This window comes from Syzygium oleosum, unplaced genomic scaffold (assembly GCF_021117445.2).
Source record: "Syzygium oleosum isolate NSW1041296 unplaced genomic scaffold, Sole_v2.1 Sole_v2.05, whole genome shotgun sequence".
NCBI lineage: Eukaryota > Viridiplantae > Streptophyta > Magnoliopsida > Myrtales > Myrtaceae > Syzygium > Syzygium oleosum.
The window spans coordinates 1550816-1574480 of NW_026607489.1; the positions used below are offsets into that span (position 1 = coordinate 1550816).

The 23665-nt window shown below is 38.6% G+C and overlaps 2 protein-coding genes across 6 annotated transcripts; both read left to right on the forward strand.

The window, feature by feature from the left end:
- The first annotated feature begins 3453 nt into the window (after nt 1–3453).
- LOC115680811 (F-box/FBD/LRR-repeat protein At1g13570-like) lies at nt 3454–7889 on the forward strand. Of its 5 annotated transcripts, XM_056312009.1 has the most exons (7): nt 3460–3943; nt 4013–4092; nt 4283–4353; nt 4962–5081; nt 5613–6462; nt 6596–6751; nt 7289–7875. In XM_056312009.1, exons 5-7 carry the CDS (start codon nt 5644–5646, stop codon nt 7565–7567), a joined length of 1254 nt encoding a protein of 417 aa, XP_056167984.1. In that variant the 5' UTR covers nt 3460–3943; nt 4013–4092; nt 4283–4353; nt 4962–5081; nt 5613–5643; the 3' UTR covers nt 7568–7875. The 5 variants fall into 5 exon arrangements, with proteins under 5 accessions (XP_056167987.1, XP_056167986.1, XP_056167984.1 ...); XM_056312012.1 differs by having other exon boundaries at nt 3454–4092; nt 6623–6751; nt 7289–7889; XM_056312010.1 differs by having other exon boundaries at nt 3460–4092; nt 4283–4447.
- A 3371-nt stretch (nt 7890–11260) lies between these two features.
- On the forward strand, nt 11261–14093 carry LOC115680814 (F-box/FBD/LRR-repeat protein At1g13570-like). Its single transcript, XM_030604655.2, is given in 5 exon segments — nt 11261–11370; nt 11984–12811; nt 12974–13087; nt 13089–13130; nt 13705–14093. Coding segments are annotated over 4 exon segments (1290 nt in total). The 5' UTR covers nt 11261–11370; nt 11984–11995; the 3' UTR covers nt 14023–14093.
- Nucleotides 14094–23665: the final 9572 nt, after the last annotated feature.

Consider the following 23665-nt stretch of genomic DNA (forward strand, 5'->3'; position numbering starts at 1 on the left):
TTCATTCACTGATTTTGTTCTTTGTTTCTTCTTTCTGCCAACTTGCTTGGGCACATCTGGTGGGAGTAATGGCTCTCTAACAGGCCACGTGTCCTTAGAATCTACAACATGCACAACATGACTATAAAGCTGCATGAATGTTTCCTTACTGAAACTTGTGTGAATCCATTTTTCAGGCTCTTCCCTCGTGTATATAAGAGCCGCCACAGCATGACAGCAAGGAATTCCGCTGATGTCCCATCTTCTACAGCTACAAGATCTATGTCTAATATTAACAACTCGCTTGTCTCCATATGGCCCACTCAATTCAAAGTCATCCTCTCCATTCCAAGTGGGAATCCATGATGCTGAAAACTGTTTTTGAAGATCTAATATCTTCTAGATATTAGGACAGATCACACCAGTGTACTTGGTCATCCCATCCCTTTGCTTATGAATCCTTTCCATGAGCTGCACTCTTATAGTTTCAAGCATTGTGATGATAGGCCTGTCCCTAGCGTCAATGATGCTTTTCTTCTTCTTCTCCCACACTATTACTAATGAAAGAAAACTAGTCACACTAGTGACTACGTACCATACTTTTATTGGATACCGTTTGTCACAAAAAAAAAATTGTGCATCATGGACTTGAAATGTTTTCAATGCTAGTTAAGTGGTAATATACATTCGGACTCATGTGGGCACAAAAGTGCTACTGCTATGGTGATGGATTGTATCCCAAGTACGGTCAATTACCTCAATGGTTATGTTTATTAGGCCTCCAATGTAAGAGCATCATCAAAAAACAACATCTTTTATTGCTATGCAGAGTGATTTTATCATTGGTATGATCAATGTACTATAGCTCAAAAACCATCAAAAACCAACATTTAGATTTCAGGAATGCTACGTGCTCTGGCCGTAAATGACAAAATATACACTAGAAAAAAACAAACAAAAAAGCATTAAAAAATTGCAAAAAAGGGACCACCACCACCAGCACATAGGACCATGACGGCAGCATATCCAATTAAAAATACACAGTAAACGCAGCTCATATGCATTCATTCGAACAAAAGGAGACATTCACTCATAAATCCGTCAAAACAAACAAAAACAACACATAAAACAAACTCTCTCCTACCATCGCTGTCATCGCTGCCATCCGTATGATATTCCACCACATGCCTACACCTTGTTGCCATGTTGCGTCAACGAGCCACAATCGCTTTCTATTGGACGAACGAAGGATCGGCTGCACCAATTTGAACGAAATTGACCTCGGTTAAACGTGAGTGCATAACGAAATAAATGGCAAAACTGGGAAAAGATGATGGAGAATCGGGCTTTGTACACGAGCTTTGTCTACATTTTGTTGGTTTAACGTGAGTAAATTCTAAGAAGATGGGAAAACTGACCTCGATTGAACGTAAGGTGGGCCTCGACCGTTCACGAACAGAGAAAAAACGAGTAGAGAATTTGGGTCTCCACGAACAAAGGATGAAGCGCTTGGGGTTTCTTGGTGTTTTTCAATTGGCGTCTCCACGAACAGAAAATTTGGATCTCAAACATCGTAGTGAATGGGTACCGAGGAACAGGGAAGAACGTAGAAGAACCAGGGTTTTTTTTGTTTGTTTTAGGATTTGTTAATCTTTTCCCATATTTTTTTTGGACAAAATTGCCCAAACTCCGGTAGTAAAAATGTCACCCGCTCGCCGGCCGGCGAATATTTGGCTGACCGGAGAGCTCAGGTCCTTATTTGAGATTGATTTAGCCACTTCGGGTCCTTATTTGAGACAATGGGTCCACTTCAGGTCCTTATTTGAAACAAAGTCTACTTCGGGTCCTTATTTGAGAAAATAGGTCCACTTTGGGTCCTTTTTGGAATTTTCCCTAAAATTGATGTCCGTGTATTTCCTCCCTGCAGCAGATTTCCTTCTTTTTTTCTTTCTCGAAATTTATATTTTCGCTTCGGGCTCAAACTCGAGACATATTTTCAACAGAGAATTTGGTTACGCTAATAGTCTAATTAGCGCCATTTTGGTATATAACTCATTTTTTTTTATCGAAAATGTGAATCATGCGGTTTTATTCATTTTAAGTCTCTAGCTAAGACCTACTAACTGTCCACGCGTGGTTATTTTTGAAAATATTTTTCTAGTAATCATATGAGGCAAGAATCATATCAAATCAAAAGTAATGAAAGCCACACGTATTAAGAACAAAAGTAAAGACGACGAAAATAAGACGCGAGAAAATAAATCCAATATGAGTTGCGTAAAGAATATTACATTACCTTGTTATTAAGTCCACTCGTAAGCCAATTGTCAAGATCACAGTTAAAATCTAATTTCAGCTAAAGGGAATCATCTACCAAGCCAAACATTTACTAAACAATATTAAAAGCGAAAACATGTATTGAGGTATTCCCTAAATGTAATCCTAATATAAACGCAAATGGGATTTTTTTTACTTTTTACCCTTTATCATTTTTTTTTATCATTTTATCCATTTTAGCTAAAAGAAAACACCATCTAAATTTCAAATTTATTCAAAAGTTTAAGAAAAATGACTCCCTAAACTTGATGCATCCTCTAACAAAAAAAGAAAAAAAAACTAGATGAATCCAAACCGATTGAAATTCAATTAAAGCTATTTCTAAGTTGCAACTGTCTAACTGAGACTTGCACTTTCCTATGTTTTAATTAATTTTATTTTTTTGTTTATTTTTTTATTTAGTTCTTAAAATCAGTTAAATTTTCATTTCCCTGTTATAAAATTGTGCATGACTTTTTACTTAATCGTTTTAGTATAGGCTGGGTTTTATGTTAATTTTTGTTTGCTACAAGTGTTTAATATTGTGCTATTTATAAGATTCAGGTTTGTATTATCTTCAGCGGATTCAGCTTTTGTGGTTTTACCGCATAAGGGCGATTTTTCAAATTAGTTTGCGGTTAATATTGCTCAAGAGGGAGAAATGTTGGAAATTCTTATAGATGTGGGCTAACATTAATCATATAATATTTTAATTTATGAATAAGATACTGCTATAAAGTAAATAAGACATATGAGACAATGGTAATAGTCCATGCACAGTTATGTGATCAAGCTATTGTGGACTTAGCACATATGGGTTTCGATATTACAATGTGATTCGAACGTCAGTGTAGGCTAATTTTTAAAAGTGACCTATGTGGATGAGACTATTAGCAATTAGAATGTCACTATAAACAGGTTACGATCCCCTCTCTACCCCCTCATTCCATACAAGTACCATTTATCCTTTGGGTCCTCTAGGAGAGGAGAAGGAGAGGATGACCTAGCTCTTGGTTTGTACGACTTCATCCGTATTGATTGATTCAAAGATGAAGACCGCCTAAAACCAGATATGTGATTTCAATTCTAATATAGATACTCCAAATTCTACAGATATTCCACTCTTTTTTTCAACTTTATCAGAATATAGGAGCAAAACGATTGGTCTCTTTATGGCTCTGATTGGCCTCTGGCCTTTGCAGCATCTAATATAACTGATAATGTTAATGTACAGCCTGAGGCATTCACACTTCCCACTTTAAAAAGGGAAAGCATAAAGAAAAATGAGCCATGAATTATGAAGTAACTCTTTTATCTTTAGGAGACTTTGCGTTCATCTTTTTGACTGAAAAAGAAAGGAGGGCCCGGGAAATTCGTGCTTCACCTTGATCGATGTGGATCGAGTACAATCACAGTGAAGTGGCTTGGGAGAGTGTGTCCATTATGGATCACAAGATTGACATAAAGTAATCGATTTTTCGTATAATATGCATTCCAACTAAGGCTTCCTTTTTTCAATGTCATTGTCACGTGACGTGACTGCTACAAAAAACAAACTGCTTTTTAACTCTCCTCATGTCTCAAAGTTCACTATTCACCTCTTGAAAGTGCACTTCACGCTGCCCCGTTTCCTGACGCCTTCAACTGGGTGTTGCTGATCAACAAGCTCTCTCTCTCTCTCTCTTCTCTGAGGCTATCTAAATGCAGTTTGTCGCAGAAGTTCGATAAATCGCTAAGCAAGCCGAAGGTGGAGTTGCATGCCCACCTCAATGGGTCCATCAGAGACTCCACGATCTTGTGAGTCTGGCTTTCTGAGTTTTTCTTTTTTTGTATGCCCTCCATGTGTTTGATGTAGTGCCTGACAGAATACCGAGTTCGAGCTCCGGACTGCCCTGGCGTTTTTTAGTGTTCCCCTACTGTGTTTTCGAAGCTGTGTTTTGATTGTTGTTGTTGTCGAGGAGTATTGATCTTGGTTTTGCACTTGCAGAGAGCTTGCTAGAGATTTGGGTCAGAAGGGTGTCATTGCTTTCTTGGACGTGGAGCACGTTATCATGAAAAGTATGCATTCTAGTCTGTTCTTCTGTGCTTTTCTCTGCTTCGGTGCTGTGGACTAGGAGGGAATAGAGTCAAAATTTGAACTTTGAATTTTCGTGTAAGCCCATTATCAGGAAATTTTCCTTTTTTGTCCGTGAATTCAGCGAAAGATTTACGGAGTGATGTGACTAGGTAGAGCACCTTGTGCTGAATATGTTACAATGTTATGGGAATTTGACGGAAAAAGCAATTGAAAGAATGCTATTCAATATAAATTCAAAGGGCCAGAGACCAATAAGACTGATTGAACCATACTGTTAACTGCTATAGTATAAGCATAACATGAACTACAACTGCTTATTGTGTAAGCACATTGAAAATGCTGGAGAGTCCATGCCCATGTACTCGTATCCATGGTCTCAGTGCAACTTTCACTGACGTTTTCTTTCTTAGAAGTAGCACCTGTTAGTGGACATGGAATGGGCTCTTGTTTCCTAAGAAGGAAGCTATAGCAACAAAAGCAAAGTATAACATTAAATCTGGTCCCATTTGCGATGTCTATCGTCTACAGCCTTAACTGATTATTGGATATATTAACATCATTCTTTTTTCTGAATTTCTTTGTGGTTAAGATGATCGTTCTTTGGTTGAAGTGTTCAAAATGTTTGATCTCATTCGTGTTATTACAACCGAGCACTCTACCATCACGAGGATTACCAAAGAAGTAAGACCATTTGGCAACAAATCCTCCGGTGAGTAACATAGTCGAGCTTTGCATGGTATTTATGCAGAAGATCAATGGATTCTAACTTCTATCTTGGGCCTTGGGCGAGAAGGTTAGATAGTAGTAGTAAATGGTTTTTTTAGAGGACGAACTCAGCAAAATTTAGCCTTGAATTTCACGGTTCCACTTGAGTCACACTTAACCCATGGATCAAGATTTCGGTGGGTGAACATGCATCCTTTGCAATCATAACACTTACTTCTTCAGTAAGTTACCATGCATTTGAGGAAATTCCAATCAATGGCCCAAAGAACGAAAAATTGACGTACATTTTAAAAAATGACAATTTTTATTTATTTCCTTATCCTTTTATCTGGGAAATTATGTTAGGATATTGCGTGATTTTTTTTTTTAATTTTTGAGTAGTTATCCATTTATATACCTAAGATTTAGTATGTTCGTTTTTCTTATTATTTTACCTATTTTATGCTTAGAATTTCATTAGACTATTTTTAATTTACTCGCATCTAACCGTTTCCCGTGCGTCATTGTTTGTCAGAAATTTCAAAGTATCGCAGGTGAGGAAAAGAATGACGAATGAGGTGGACGAGATCTGCCAGTTACCAGGGAACATAACGGACCAAATCCTATCGTGCTTGCCGATTAAGGACGCAGTGAGGACTAGTATTTTGTCGAGAAAGTGGAGGTACAAATGGTGCTCTATTCCACAACTCGTGTTTGATGACCAATGTACCAAGGCCAGGGGAGTTCCTTCTTTTCAACCATCTCTGCAAGAAAACTTGGTGAACATAATTTATAGGGTCCTCTTGCTTCATACTGGTCCAATACAGAAGTTCAAGCTCTCTCACAAAGATTTTTGCGCCACGAGTGACATTGACGACTGGATTCTTCATCTATCCAGAGTGTCCATCAAAGAAATTGTACTCGATATCTGGAAGGGGCAGAATTACAAGATTCCCTCCTCCTTATTCAATTGCCAATACTTGATTCATTTGGAACTGTACAAATGTTTGGTGAAAATCCCATCGATGTTCGAAGGATTCCATAACTTGGAAAGTTTGGATCTTCAGCACGTTCAACTGTCTCTGGACGGGCTTAAGGCTCTGATTTCTCACTGCCCCCTACTAAAACGTTTGAAGTTGAGGAACTTAGAGGGGATTAAGCAAATTAACGTCGATACTGGGAACCTCGAGTGGCTTGATGTTGAAGGAGCTTTTCAGGATGTCACTTTCGGTTTTATGAACCGTTTGAAGTCGATTAGGGTAGATTTCTCTGATGATATTGCCAACGAATGTGGACTCGGCAATGCCAACTCGAGCAATTTGCACAAATTCTTCCGAAATCTGCCCCAAATTCAGAGTGTCGAGCTTGAAAATTACTCACTGAAGGTACATTTTAAGCGCATAATTTCTGAAATTTGTTGGGACTTTGTTCACTGTTAGTTTTGGGATGAAAATATATTGGTTCTATTACTTAATTGTCGGTATATATTTACACTTGATTTTTGGCTGATTTTTGCAGTATTTGGCTATTGGAAATGTTCCACAGACGCCGCCTAATGAACTCTGTCATTTGAAGTACCTCTTCACATGCATAGACTTCAGTAGAGTGGAGGAGATTTTGACTGTTATGTGCCTGATTAGAAGCTCTCCTCAGTTGAAACATGTAGACTTTCAGGTGAGTATTATCATTGAGACTGGTGCCTAGTCGACAAATCTTGTATTTCTTCAAAACTATTATCAGAGATCGTATTAAGTTATTTGTCTGATTTTTCCACATTCTTTTATGACATGGCAAAAAATTTGAAGCACACGGTGAACCAAACTTAAAGTACATCCGTCACTTTAGTCTAAGTGGATTTTACTTAGTAAGTGATTTGCTATAACATATCATAATGAAACAAATCGACAAATCTTTTTCTATTTAGCGAAATTGTTCATCATTTGAAGAAATATGCATGGGTATCAGAAGGGTGTTGCCTCCTTTGTATCAAGTTTTAGATTATACATAAGGTATGGTTTGATTAGATTTGATTTTCGGTGATCATGATGTTACCCTGGTGCTTTTGATCATTGATTTGAGGAAAAGGGGACTAATATGTACTTTATAGTGATTAAATTATGCATTCTCGGAATGAATGACGGTATAAGAATTCGTTTCAGCCAACCCACGCATCTGTATGTTAAGGTTACTCTTTGATTGTAAAAAACACAGAATCGTGCCAAGGATCAACAGACTACAAGGATTGGGACGATGGCTGACTTTTGGGAAGACCACCTTGCGTGTTGCCTAGAGCAAATACAAGTTGTATCAATGGGTGGGATTCTTGGCAATGAGCCAGAGCTGGAATTGATGAAGTTTCTGCTTACTAGCTCGCCAAACCTACAAAAGATGACGATCCAGCCTAATTCCACGAGTGGAGAAGGCAAGTTGCTCAGGGAGTTGCTGCGGTTCCGACGAGCCTCAGCGCAAGCGGAGGTGATCTTTCTCTGATCCTGTTGATCCGGAAGCCGACCCGCAAGATTAAATCACACATGAGAGTAATAGTCACTGTAATCCTTTCAAATATTGAAAAATCAATCCCTTTATTTTACTTTTTTTTAATGAAACTATGGTCTGTCCACTTCTTTAAATGGTCCACTGATTGTCCTTTTATTTATGCGGTCGGACGGAATGCTGAGTGAAGAAAAGGGTCAAGTTATTATTAGCTCAGCTTTCTTATGTGCCGGCTGAAATGCTGAGTTGGACGCCTAGTGTCGAGCTTGCAGAGTGGATATTTTTTACTTTTTACTTTTTATCCTTTTTTCTGTTATTATTTTTTTTATCATTTTATCTATTTAATCTAAAAAAGAAAACACCATCTAAAAATTCAATTTATTTTAAATTTTAAGAAAATGACTCCCTAAACTAGATGAATTCTCTGATCAAAAAAATGAAAAGGAAAAAAAACTAGATGAATTCAAACCGAATGAAATTCAATTAAAGCTTTTTCTAAGCTACAACTATCTAACTAAGACTTGCAGCATCCTAATTTTTAAATTATTTTTTATTTCTTCTTTTACTTTTGTTTATTTGTTTATTATTTAGTCCTTAAAATCAATTAAAACTTTCCTTTCCCTTTTGTAAAATTGTGCACGACATTTTACAAATCATTTTAGTAGAAATCACGAGACCTAAAATAAATACGAAAGGCTGGGTTTTGTTTTAACTTTTGTTCCCTGCATGTATTTAATATTGTGCCAAACGTCAAGATTCTGGCTTTTATTATTCTTTAACGGATTCAGCTTTTGCGTCTAACTGCAAAAGGGCCATTTTTGGCAATTAGCTTGGAAGTTTTATATATTCCGGTTCCCATTTAAGAAGCACGGACACTCTCCGGGCCTTCCATGTCGGTGTCGGACATGTGCCGGACACCGACACTCGTCCGAAACTCTTTTTTTTATTATTTATTTATTTGTAAATTTGAATTAAATTAATTTGATTGAAATAATCATAAAAATGATAATTTATCATGTATATATATAAAAATGCACGTGTCGGAATTCTCTATTTTTTGAGAAATGACGTGTTGGCGTGTCATGTCGTGTCGAGTGTCGCGTGTCGGTACTACTTAGATTGCCATTACACTGAATTTGTAATAGTGCCATTCGGCTAACTGCACTCTTTAACTTTTTAGGGGAAGATAATGCCACTTATGACTTTGTAATCCTTTCGGAAATTGAAAATCAATTCAACTACTCTCTTTTTCCAAAATGGCTTGTACACTTCTTTAAAGGGAAAAGTACAAAACAAAATTTTCAACTTATTGTACGTACTTGTGCCAATTTAGTCATAAACATTACAATTGTACCAGTTGAGTCTTATACCTTTTGATTATTTGTCGATGGAGTCCATCTGGCTAACCATCTGGCTTGGACAAGTTTATAAAATTTTTTTTATTATTTCTTTTCTTTTTTCTATTTATTTTCTTTTTTTTATTGTGGCTGGTCGTTAATGAGTGGTGTGGTCCTTGCTAGAGGATGGTGAGGGCTCACAGACTCTAACCCTGGTGACTCTCGCCGGCCACAATGAAAGAAAATAGAAAAAAAGAAAAAGAAAAGGAAAAATAATACAAAAAATTCAAAATAATGTTAGAAATTTGTAAGATTTGTTTACGTCAGCATCGGTTGTGTCATGTAGGATGGTCGGCATCCATGTCAGCGATTTTTGATCAAAATTGGCCAAATAGATTATATTGACAAATCGTTGAAAGATTTAAGTTTAAGACAGATTTGACATAAGTGTAACATGTTTAAGACTTTTTTTTGCTACTGTTTCCCTTGTTTAAATGGTCCACTGATAGGCCCTTTATTAATGTGGTCGGACGGAATGATGAGTGAAGAAACGGGTCGAGTTATGATTAGCTCAGCTTTCTTATGTGCCGGCTCAAATGCTGAGTTGGACGCCAGGTATGTGTTACATCGGCAAATAAAAGTAATTGGAAATTTGGGATGAAGGGAGGAGGGAGGGAGAGAGGGGAGTCGATCGAATTGCTGCACATACGTGAACTTACGAACATGTATATTCCTTTTGAGGAGTCTGAAATTTGCGACTCTTACTCTTGAGATTTGAGAGCTTGCTCGTAAATCTTCTCTAAACAGAACATGGATGAGTGTGAGAGAGAACAGGGATTATCATTGCAAGCGTTCACATAAGCTGTTTGTTCTACAAACACGGAAATGTAATTTTGTCAAAGTGTTTGACGAGGGAATTTGTAAATCCGTTCGTGGGATCAATGGAGAACATGAGAGCTCCGAAACTGTTGTAGATTATTATATTTGGGACCTTATATTTGGGATCAAAGTCTCGTGCTCAAGATTTCAGGAAGTGTTTTCACTTCAGAGTCAAAGATCAAATGGCAACCATTGACGGGACAAGCATGAATGAAGGAAATTCAATCACGCGCCCACCTCTAGTTGATGGTTCTAACTTTTGATATTACGAGTGCCAATATGACTGTTCTTATAAAAATCCGTGAATTATGAGCTTGGGGGGATTGTGCAAAATGGGTGATTTCTTCCTATGACTGCAACAGAAGGAACATCATCGTCTCCGAAAGAAGAAAAGAGTTTGTTGTGGATGATTGTAGAAAGACTTCTTTAAATTTCAAGGCTATGCATGTTTTATGCTGTTCCTTATCTCCAATCGAATTTAATCAGGTTTGCTCATGTGCCTCAGCAGGAGAAATTTGGAATAAACTTCATTGTGACACATGAAGGTACTACTTGTGTAAAGGGGTGTAGAGCCAATATCGCGGATTACGGGCTCTGCAAGACAAAGTTAGACGAGAACAACGTACAAAATGTTCAAACTAGATTCGCGGATAGTGTGATGGGTAATTGCACTTGGAAAACCTTTACAAGCTAGTGAAGACAATTCTAAGGTGTTGACCGAAGTAGAGGATACCCAAGAAGACCGTACTATAAAGCCCAAAGATCTATCGACTCTCTCACTAGATTAGCTAATTGGATCCTCCATGGCATACGATGCTGAGATTGAGCACTCACATGAAAAGAAGTCTAAAAAGGAAAAGATCATTGCACTTAAAGCTTAAGCAAATCTGCAGAAGATGACAGACACAGATGATGCATCTTCAACACAAGGCAGTGACGACTAAATTGCGATGCATCTTCACGTTGTCAAAAAGCTCGCGGCAAGAGCTTCTCAACGAGTTCAATATTGATAGGATAAGTTCCAAAGATAATGAAACCAAGAGTTTGGTCTACATCGCGGCAGTCCACACGGGTTGGGTCCTCCGACTTCGTTTCCGCAATTTTAAGTCCTGAAGAATCATTTTTTGACCATGATTAGAGGTCCTACAACTCACTTTAAGGGAAATGAAGGGCGCCACTTTCGGAGCAACGTTGATGAAGAATTGAAGTTGGAGGGCACGCACCGCACACCGTGGAATTTCAATGAATAATTATGAGAAAAGACAGCCAATTCATTCTTGTAATAGACAAAGGACATGCTAGGAGACAAGTCGAAGGCGACAGAGTTGGAAAAGGGGTGGGACACTGTCAAAAACTTGTTGACAAAGCAGTTCTAAACTAAGTAACTTGTTACACAAGGGGTTGCCTTTGGCTCTATTCAAATTTTTCACTTTAAAAAGGCAAACCGGCTTCCCTTGCACCCTGTCTCTCCACTTCACCAGTCCCCTTCTTGCATTCAGCACTTCCTTTTGCTCCATACAATTGCACTTCATCTCTCTCTCAAAGCTCGACCAACTACATCGCTAAGCAAGAACAATTCCTCCGGTGAGAAATGTACCCGAACTTCGCATGTTATTTTTTTTTGAGCCGAACTTTCCATGGTATTTATTTATGCAAAAGTAATATCTATTGACTCTGACATCTGTCTAGGACCTTGGCCAAGAAGGTCAGAAAGTAGTGTTGGCGGATTTTTTAGAGGACCAACCTACATAACTCCATGCATGTGAACTAGCAGAATTTAGACCCTTGTATTTTGCGGTTTCATATGAGTCCCACTTAGATCCAAAGATTGAGATTTCTAGTTGAAAATACATTCTATGCACTCATGACAGTTGCTTCTTTAGTAAGCTACCATGCATTGTAGGGAATTCCAATTGATGGCCAAAAGAAAGAAAAATTAACGTGGAGTGTACATCTTCGAAGATTACAATTTTATTTATCTTAAAAATTACGTTAGGATAATAGGTTTTTTTTTTTTTTTTTTCAATTTTTAGTAGTCATTTATTTTTATATTTAAGATTTAGTATGTTCGTTTTCTTATTATTAGCTTATATAAATATTGTTTTATGCTTAGAATTTTATTAGAGTTTTTTTAATTTATTCGCGTCTAATCATTTCCAATGCGTCAATGTTTTTTAGAAATTCCAAAGTATTATAGGTGAGAATAAGAATGACGAGTGAGTTGGATAAGATTAGCCAATTGCCGAGGCACATAGTGGACCAAATCCCGTCTCACTTGCCGATTAAGGACGCAGTGAGGACTAGTATTTTGTCGAGAAAGTGGAGGTACAAATGGTCCTCTGTTCCACAACTTGTGTTCGATGACCAATGCACTAGGGCCACAAGAATTCCTTCTCTTCAACCATCTCTGCATGAAAACTTGGTGAAGATAATTGACAAGGTTCTCTTGCTTCATACTAGCCCAATACGGAAGTTCAAGCTCTCGCACGAAGAATTTTGCGCCACGAGTGACATTGACCACTGGATTCTTCATCTATTCAGAGTGTGTGTCAAAGAAATCGTACTCGACATCTGGACATGGCAGTATTACAAGATTCCCTCCTTATTCAATTGCCAATACTTGATTCATTTGGAACTATACAAATGTTTGGTGAAAATCCCATCGATGTTCGAAGGATTCCATAACTTGGAAAGTTTGGATCTTCAGCATGTTCAACTGTCTTTGGACGGGCTTAAGGCTTTGATTTCTCACTGCCCCCTACTAAAACGTTTGAAGTTGAGGAACTTAGAGGGGATTAAGCAAATTAACGTCGATACTGGCAACCTCGAGTGGCTTGATGTTGAAGGAGCTTTTCAGGATGTCGCTTTCGGTGTTATGAACAATTTGATGTCGCTCATGGTTGGTTTCTCTGATGATATTGCTAATAAACGTGGATCCCACTACGCCAACTCGAACAATTTGCGCAAACTCTTCCGAAATTTGCCCAAACTTCATAGTCTCATACTTGAAAATTACTCACTGAAGGTACATTTTAAGCGCATAAATTCTGAAATATGTTAGGACTTTGTTCACTATTATTTTTAAGATGAAAATATTTTGGTATCATAACTATATCCTTGGTATCTATTGACACTTTTTTTTTTTGGTCTGTATCTATTGACACTTGATTTTGGCTGATTTGTGCAGTATTTGGGTATTGAAAATGCTCCACAGACACTGCTTGATGAACTCGTTCATTTGAATTACCTCTTCACATACATAGACTTCAATAGTGTGGGGTAGATTTTGACTGTTATGTGCCTTGATCAAAAGCTCTCCTGAGTTGAAACATGTAGCCTTTCAGGTGAGTATGATCAATTGAGATTAGAGTTTAGTGGATTGATCTAGTATTTTTTCCGAAACTTTTATCGCATATTTTAGTTATTTGTGGGATTTCTCCACATTTTTATTACTTGGCAAAAAATTTGAAGCACATAGTGAACCAAACTTTAAGTGCAATGATCCATAATTGTAATTGTAGTCAAGTGGATTTTGCTAAATAAATTGCATGCAATAACATATCATCATGAAACAAATCGACGAATCCTTTGCTATCATCATTTGACGAAAGATGAATCGGTATCAGAAGATTGTTGCTGCCTTTATATCAAGTATTAGAATACCTGTTTAGGTATGTTGAGTTGATTTTTGGTGATCATCATGTTACCTTGGTGCTTTTGATCATTGATTTAAGGAAAAAGAGAGCTAATATGTACTTTATAGTGATTAAATTTTGCATTCTCAAAATGAATCATGGTATAATAACCCATTTCAGCCAAAAAGAAAAGAAATTATTGCCTCTCTTGATAAAGTGACCAGATTAAGCTCTCTCTATGCATCTCAATGTTAAAATTGGTCTTTGATCGTTAAAAACACAGTGTCGTGCCAAGGATCAACAGACTACATGGATTGGAAAATTGGCAAACTTTTGGGAAGACGCAGCATGTTGCATGGAACAAGTACAAGTTGTATCAATGGGTGGGATTTCTGGTAGTGAGCCAGAGCTGGAATTGATGAAGTTTTTGCTTACTAGCTCGCCAAACCTACAAACGATGACGATCCGACCTACTTCCACGAGTGGAGAAGGCAGGTTGTTGAAGGAGTTACTACAATTCCGGCGAGCCTCAGCACATTTTTCTCGACCCTTTTGTTTTAGAGTAAGGAGTCATTGCAATTGTTTATACTATGCTGTTTAGAACTTGAATAAACTGGGATACGGAGTTCGTGTGTTACTTTGAGAAATGAGAATCCTCTTCGTTCATCTTCCGTTAGTCTCTTGCAAGGAGTTTCTCATTCCATATTTGTCCTAACGGTTTATGTTGTGGAACAATACCAAGAGACGCACAAATCGAAGCACAAATAGCAAGGATGAAAGCAAAATCGAACCACATGAGACACAAGATATACATGAAAATCCAAAACGGGAAAAACCACGGGAAGAGAGAGGGGTTTCACTATCTTCAACAATAAGTACAATCGAAAAGCTCAAAAAACCACTTGGTGAGCCAAAAGACCTAAAGATCAAACAAGAAAATAGAAAAAACAGAGAAGGGAGAGAATGTGGAAGCTAGGGTTAGAGATGCATTGCGCAAGACATCTCATTTATAGTCCCCCTTCAAAAAACCTCTAAAAAATAAATGTGCATGGTCCAAAATACCCTTGTCATCAATTTGAAAGTCAAAACTCAACAAATCTCTACCTTGACTTCAAATCTCCAAAAGAGTGTTATATCAAATGCCACAAGACCTCTCTCCCTCACCACCAAGAGCGACCACACAAGACCACCCCAAAATAGCGGAATCGACGACGTTCACTCCTTAGCCTACGTGAGTGTACTCGGTGTAGAAAATAAGGGATGAAACACCACCAACTCCACCTCGGCAGCTCAAATGGTGAAAACGGCAATCAAATCCAAGCAATGCTTGAACTTTGTCAAAGGAATTGGTTTGATCAACATATCTGTCGGGTTATCTGCCGTGGGTACTTTCTTCATCGTAATTGTATCCTTAGAAACCTCGTCACGCACAAAGTGATACCGGATGTCGACATGTTTCATTCTCTCATGACACATCACGTTCTTGGTCAACTGAATCGCACTTTGGTTATCACAAAAGATAACAGAGGCTCTCTCCCGCTTCACCCCAGGTTCTGTAACCAAACGCTTCAATTAAAGAGCTTCTTTTATCGCTTTCGTCGTTGCCATGTACTCTACTTTGGTGGTAGACAAGGCAACTGTGTCTTGCAAGGTTGCTCTCCAACTAACTGCGGAACCACCAAATATATAAACATAACTTGTCAAAGATCTCCTTTTGTTAAGATCGCCTGCATAGTCAGAATCAACGAAACCATATACAAAATGTCCTATATCACAACTTCTATCAAAGACCAAACCCACATCTGATGTACCCCGAATTTATCGAAGAATCCATTTCACGGCTTGCCAGTGAGCTTTACTCGTATGTGCCATATTCCTCCTCACAACACTAATAGCTTGGGAAATATCTGGATGAGTGCAAACCACAGCATACACGAGACTAGCCATAGCGCTATAATATGGAACTCGAGACATCTCATCTTCCTCTTTATTGGTTTTAGGCGACAAAGAAGCTAAAAGCCTAAAATGGGACGCCAAATGAGTACTTATCGGTTTGGCATTCTTCATGCCAAAGCACTTAAGCACATTCTCAAAATACCTCTTCTTCGAAAGGTATAACTTCCCAACTTGTCTATCTCTGCGAATCTCCATACCTAGAATCTTCTTGGCAGCTCCAAGATCTTTCATCTCAAACTCTCTGCTCAGTTGCCTTTTCAACCGTTGTATCTCTAACATGTTATTTGCTGCAGTAAGCATGTCATCCACATACAATAGCAAATAAACAAAAGAATCGTCATGTAATCTCCTATAGTACACACAATTTTATGCGCACTCCGTAAGTGGCCAAACCTCTTGTACCATTGCCGTGGAGATTGCTTGAGACCATACAAAGAGCATTTCAACCTACAAACGTGATCTTCTTTACCCTCAACAACCAATCTCTCGGGTTGATAATATAGATTGTCTCCTCAAGCTCACCATGCAGAAAAGCGGTCTTGACATCAAGTTGCTCAAGTTCTAGATCATAAAGGGTCACCAATGCGAGCAACACACGAATGGAACTATGTTTCACAACTTGAGAGAACACTTCATTAAAGTCGATCCCTCTCCTTCTAACTAAAACCCCTCACTACCAAACGTGCCTTGAATCTTTCATCTTCAACCCTTGCAATTCCGTCCTTTCTTTTGAAGACCCACTTGCATCCAACAACTCTTTTGCCCTTAGGCAATTTCACAAGATCCTAAGTTTGGTTCTTATGAAGAGACTCAATTTCTTCATTCATCGCAAAAAGCCACTTCTCAGATATAGAACAAATGGTAGCTTCACGAATTGTAGAAGGTTATTCAATACCAAGCTCTTCAGCAACTGTAAGAGCATAGGCTACCAAATCAACAAAGCCATGTCTTTGGGAAGGCTTAATTTGCCGTTTAGCTCTCCCTGTAGCCAAGGTCTGAGGTTCCTCAACTTCTTCAACGTCATCTTTGACCGAATCCGAGTCTTGTTGCTCACTGTCACTTTCCAGCTGAATAGGAACATCTTCAAATATTCTCCATGGATGCCCCACGAGAAGCTCCACCTCTTTCCCAACATTTTCCTTCTGAATACCTGTAGACTCAATAACAACCTTTCCCTGATTAAGCATGGAATATTCATCAAAAGTAACATCCCTATTGATTATAAACTTTGGTGACTGGGGATTAGAACAACATAACCTATATCCTTTAACCCTATCTACAAAACGAAAAACATTTCTTGGTCCTAGGTTCAAGCTTACCATCTTTTACATGATAATAAGCGGGACATCAAAAAACTTTCAAATTAGACTAATCAGAAGGTTTACCTGACCATACCTCATTTGGAGTCTTACATTCAATCGCGATAGAAGGAGAACACGCACTGTATTCATGGCTTCGGCCCAGAAATCTTTCCTTAGTCCTACATTAGAGAGCATATGCCTAGCTCTCTCTAATAGTGTCTTGTTCATGCGCTCCGCCACCCCATTCTGTTGAGGTGTGTGTCTAATTGTTCGATATTGGACTATCCCTGAATATTCACAGTAATTGTTGAAATCATCTCTGCAAAACTCAAGACCATTGTCTGTTCTGAGACGCTTTATCTTCTTCTCAGTTTGATTTTCAATCAACACCTTCCACTTCCCGAACGTATCCAAAACATCATTCTAACGCTTCAAGAAATAAACCCAGACTTTCCTAGAAAAGTCATCAATAAATGTCAAAAGATAAACTGCACCACCTTTAGATGTAACTTGTGCAAGTCTTCACAAATCAGAGTGAATATAATCAACTATGCCCTTTGTTGAGTGCACCCCAGTACTGAAACTAACTCTGCGCTACTTCCCGAAAATACAATGCTCGCAAAAGTCAAGTGAGACCATATGATCCCCACATAGTAAACCGCATTTACTCAAGATACTCATTCCTCATCCGCTCATATGGCCCAACCGCATATGCCATGATATTGATTTCTCAGATTCTGAAGAGGATGATAAATTCGAAGAACCCATAATTGTACTTTCGTGCAGAACATAAAGGCTATTTTTCTTGTTACCTCTCACCACAATCAAGGAGCCCTTTGAAATTTTCAAAACTCCACCTCTACCTCCACCTACATACATGCATCCAGTGGAATCTAAACTGCTCAACGAAATAAGGTTCTTCTTCAAATCTGGGATATGCCTAACGCCTATCAAAGTTCTTACTATATTATCATGACATTTGATCCGCATCGTACCAATACCCACAATCCTGCAAACTGCATTGTTGCTAATCAAAACTGAACCACCACTTACTTTCTCATACGTGTGTCGCGCCGTGCTTTTTGCACGCTGAGGAGGTACTTTCATTCATCACGAATGAGGAAACTGTCCCCGAATAGGCTACTAAGGTCCAAAATAGATATTTCGTCCAAATGTCCCATAGACATCCCATCACTAAACAAACGAGGGTCTCTCCCAGACCATATCTCATGAGACAGTGAGTATTTATTTTTTAATCTTTTCTATTTAGCCTAAGTTTTAATTTGGAGTCGCCACTAGTCATTATTAGTAGGTTGACTAGAAACCTAATCGAGGTATGAGAGAAATACCACGATTCTGCAAACCAGAGATTACATGAGTAAGGGGACTTGGTTACGCTAATGATCTCGAATCTATATCTCTAATGCCCTTTCGGTACCTAAAACGATACGATGTGTCTAACGTGTCAAGCAAGTTCGTAAGGCCTATCCACTAATTCTAACCATTCTAATCGGAAGAAATCAATCAATCGATGGGTAAATGCGCAATCAATTTCAATCAAACACAATAATTTCTAAAATAGGCTCTAAAATGAAAAATCAATCACGACACCCAATGCCTAATGAAGCCCTAATGACTTATTTATTCAATGAATTGTGTTGTTTTTGGGTTTTTTAAGGGATGAGACCCCTTTTAGGGGTTAGATCCCTTTTAATTCCTAAATTGAGGAGCTCCTAAAAAATACCACTTAGGCACCTCAAAAAATTTCAATTTCAATTAAGGTGGGTGGCCACAAGGTTTCTAAGCCATTCTGTGAATTTTTTTAAATTTTTGATTTTTTTTTCGGGAAAATTTTTATTACTGAAAAGATTAAATTTTCATTTTTTACATTTTTTTAATTTTATAATTTTTTTAGGATTTTCTGGATTTTCTGATTTTTTTATGAATTTCCTAATTTTCCGAATTTTTATGATTTTTCTAAATTTTATAATGTTTTTTTTTATGATTTTTCTAAATTTTTTGTGAATTTTTTTTTTATTTTTGAATTTTCCCGCCGAACATCAAACCGGGCTGAACCGGTTTGGATCGGTTCGACCAAATCGGACCGGTCGGCACCGGCTCCAGCCATTGCTCCGGTGAGCACAGCACCGAAATGACGCCGTTTGGCCCCTTTCTCTCTGCGGCATTGCACCGAACATGTGGTGTGCCTAATACTAGGTTTAACATTCTCGAGGCCACCGGTTCAAGTTCAATTCCGATGACCTTTCGGCGAGTTTTTTACAATTTCAATTGGTTCTGAGTTGAGTCTATATCATCATCTATCAACCTAACCTAACTAGTTCGCCGCCGGACTGCCGCCGGCCGGTAAAAATCCGATCTAAAAATGCTAACTCAAAACTGATCGATTCAACCTTTCTATCATTCAAATCCCTAAATTGATTGCCCTAGCTGTCTATATCTATCAAAACATCCATCAAAACATGAATCAAAGTCAGGAATCACTAACTTGAGTGGTTTAAACCACAAATGGCACTCCGGTGAGGGTTTCCAGGCTCCGATGAAGAGAAATAGGAATGGCCGACTCGGTCAAATGCAAAAATGTTATCCAAGTTGCATCAAACAATGAAAAAACATGATCAGAAACACGTTTTGAACATCAACAAACTCATAATCATGAAGGAAATCGCATGATCAAGCAAGATTAAGCTCAAACACATGTTCTGGAATTTTATGAAACCGTAATCATGAGCCAACTTTACCTTCTTCAATATAGGTCAAATTTGAATTTCCGAGCCAAACGGTGATTGTAGGGCGATTCCTCGATACTTGTTCTCTCAATCAATGGTTGCCACCTCGTCGGGAAAGTCTAGAGTTCTCCGGCCGAGCTCAACTTTTAGGTCTCTTGATCAACTTTGTTGTAGGTTTTCCGATGAGGAGGTTCACCGTCGAAATCGATTTGCAGGCGCTTTTCCGGTCTGAAAGCGCCAATTACTCGATTTAGGGAACCTCTACTCACTCAATGGCTCAATCCCTCTTTTCCTCTCTCTGGTTCTCTCTCTCTCTCTTTCTAGAATTTTCTCGAGCACCTTTTCCCCGCAGATAATGACTTTTTCCTCTCTTTGTAGCTCGATTTCCCGCCACTTTCTCACTCCAATCGACTTCCGTGTTTGTTACAATTGATAATCGATGACAGCTGGAGATTCTCTAACTATTAGATTTGTATTTTTCACGTGTTTATTATGGGATCAAGGTCGGTGAAGACGCAACCCCGAGGAGATATTTTCTCCTTTCCTTTGTGGGCAAGCTGGTCAGGTGGAGAAGATGACCAACCCGGGTCGGGTCGGGTCGATCTGACTGACCCGGCAGAGCTGGGTAGATATAAATTTGCAAATTATGCTCGATTTTGACCTAATTTTACGAAGACACTATGGCTTAAAAATGACTCAATTGAATTTTTGATTTAATTAGGGTACAAATTTACCCAATTTTGGGAAAAACGTATCCCCAACTGAAATTTTCCAAAACTAAAGTTACTGTGATGAAATTGGAATTAAAAGAAGGCTAATGGCTACTTTTGTAGAATTTTTGAGTTCCATTTGATATTTTTCTTGTTTTTTCACTCATTTTGGCCAAAAGAAAATAAGGAAAAATTCATGATGTAACGCCCCCACCTTACCTCGGGGTTATTAGTGTGGTGTCCCGTTCGTTATTATCTTTGACTAATCACAAGCGGAAGCAATTAATTCGGGACAATCACAATCAGAACAAACAATGTGATTATGACAAGCATCATGAGCAAACATTATATTAATATGTAACATCCTTATCTTATTAGGGAAAGCATAACAGGCAAGACACTTATTGCTATTTTACTGAAACATATTTTACAAGCCCTTTTCTATGGGCCGTTCTACGTACAAACCATATTATAAGTGAAGGCCGAGGTTAATCCTAGCTCCTCTATGCATCCTCCATCTTACGGACCTGAAAAGGAAAAATAACGGGGGATGAGTTGGGGAAACTTAATGAGTAAATTCACTAATACTCGTGCAGGATGATGTCTCGCCGTTGTACTAACGCATACAAATATTTTCCCTGCTTTATGTCGATGGCAAATCAATAGCAAAGACTTTGTCCTTGCCCTTGTTATGTATACATGGAAGCTCACCTTTATCCGGTCACATAAAAATGTGCAAGAAAATTTATAGGTGAAGCATCCTCCAGAATCCTCCGGCTTATCAATAAGCACACGTATGGACATACATATAAGATTCATTTATCATCATCCTGACTCAACTAGCGCATCCAGCTTCACACTAGGCATCTTGGCTCAACCAGGGCATCCCGGCTCAACCAAGGCATCCCGGGGCTAGCTCACCCGACGCATCCAAGTTCAACCAAGGCATTCTAGCTCAACTAGGGCATCCCGGCACTAGTTTACCGAGGCATCCGGGCTCAACCCAAGCATCTTAGCTCAACTAGGGCATCCCGGCACTAGTTTACCGAGGCATCACCGCCAACGCTATATGATGATGGTCTTCTTCTTTCATTTAGTGATCACATATCATGGGTCACACAAGCCGGTTTATTATCTTAATTTTATTAGTCCATGCAATCAAGCCCAAGGCATGCCGTGCTTGTGTAATCATGATCTCTAGAACATTCGCCTAACATGCGGGTCGCGGTTGAGGGCACGTGGTTCGGTCCGCCATGCCAAGCGCCAGCTCGGAGCCGAACTTGGCCTGGATCTACACATCCCAATGTAAACCCGCACCAAGCCGAACTCATCTCGTGACGCCACAACATGAGTATGAGACCATACGACACTCCGCTTCGTGACTCGTACATGCCTTGACTTACAATTATGAAGTAAAACAAGAAGCATTGATGCAAACATTGAGCATCACAGACACGGTCACTACACAAGCCAAACTCGTAACACTACGTCCTATCCTCTTATAAATCAACAAGCATGGTTGAGAACATCAAGCATGGTAACAAGCGATGCGTGCAACATCGCGACAAATAACAACACCAAGTCTCAACAAAGGTTCGGGTGAGAACTCAAGCCAATAGCGCATCATAACTTCCTATCCCGAGAATAGGGAATCCACTTACATGCTGCGTTCCAACTACGTAACACACCGCCCTATCCAAGTGTTAGGGAATTCACTCACCTAGACTCACAAGAAAACTTCTACGGTGGTCGACGACGGCAAATGGCGAGAGAGAGAGATGATTGGCGTGATGGTGAGGGAGAGAGAGAGACGTGAGAGTGAGAGATGAGAGAGGAAGAGGAAGTGGAGTGTAGTAACTAAGGGGAGAACCAAGCCTATTTATAGGCGAGCCAACTTGCTCCCCAAACTTTGACCACTTGCTCACCAAGCTTTGCCAACTTGCTCAACAAGCTTTGACCAATCTTGCTCACCAAGTTTTGCTTTCTAGAACCCTCCTTTTTGTCTCTCGGCTCCCTCTCGGTTTCCCCCTTCATGTGACCTCCAATCAAAGCTTAGAATATCTCATTTGAAAGCTCAGAATGAGCACATTAAATCACCAGAAGACATCATGTCGAGATTCAAACGTTCTCATATAGAAAATGATGAATCTTTGAAATCTGACAAAACCGGCAGTTTTTGCACTATTCTAGAAATCGGGCTTAAAAACATAGTAAACGAACTCTGAAAATTCTCAAATTTGAATATTTCATAAAAAAAGACATTAAGAAACATTTTCATGAACATGAAATCTGAATCTTTCTGTAAACACAACTTTTAATAGCTCAAAGACAGGATAAAACCTGTTTTCCGGAACAGAATCTTTGCTTTTCAAAGTAAGCTCTGTTCAAAATCTAAATCATCTCAAAAAATTCCAAAATTTATATATATTATAGAGAAATAAGTCCTCAACAACTTTTGTGAAGGGAGTTTGTTCAAAATCTGCCCAGAAAAGTTTGTAGAAAATCGAGAAAGTGTAAACATCACAGAAATACCCATTCTGGGCAGTTTTACACGGTCCAAAATTAGGCTATTGTACTACTCATATCAAGTCCAAAAATTCTGAAATTAAAGTATGTAAAACGTCAAGATGTTTGGAGAAACTTTTAAGAAGGAAGTGTTTGGAAATTCGGATCACAAAAGTCTCCACAAAAATAACAAAATGAAGGGGTACAAAGGATCCGAATCTGGATTTTCCAGAACAAGAGTAAAATTTGCTCCGATTGGAAAACCACCAAACTTAAACCATGGCCATTTTCTAAGGACTAAAATTGAGGATGTTACACATGAAAATTCTAAAAAATTTATTTTTGGTTTAGAAATAGGTTCCTAAGCATGGCCAAGGTTCCTAATCCTAATTTTGTGATTTTTAGGAAAATTTAAAAAATAGACCAAAAATCAGGCGTCAACAATGTGTAGAACTAATCTTTATTTGGACACATGTGGTGTGAACATGCTGAATCTAAAATCCATTCGTCATCAATACGACAATCCGAAGACGAAACAATAAGAACATTATTTGCCTCAGCTGACTCGTTATCTTTCACTAGACTACTCGATGTGGAACTTTCCATGGACTTCTTCTCCTTAGCCTTGAGCAAAGGACATTCATTTTTGTAGTGTCCGAATTTGTGACAATAATAACATTCTACCTTACTCTTGTCTCGGCCTGACCTAGACTTTGAACGTCCTTTACTACTACTGCGCTTATCATAATGATTCGACTTTCCCCTAACAACTAAGCCATCTGCTTTATGACCATTGCCACTCGCATTCAACTTTGCACGCATCTCCGCAAAATTCAACGAGGCCTTCACATCCTCAAGAGTTATGGATTCCCTCCCATACAACATATAATTCACAAAATTCTCATACGAGCTTGGTAGTGAGCATAACACAATTGAGGCTTGGTCTTCATCATCTAACTTCAAATCTAGATTTTTCATATCCATCACAATCTTATTAAATTCATCTAGATGTTCTTGGATAGGAG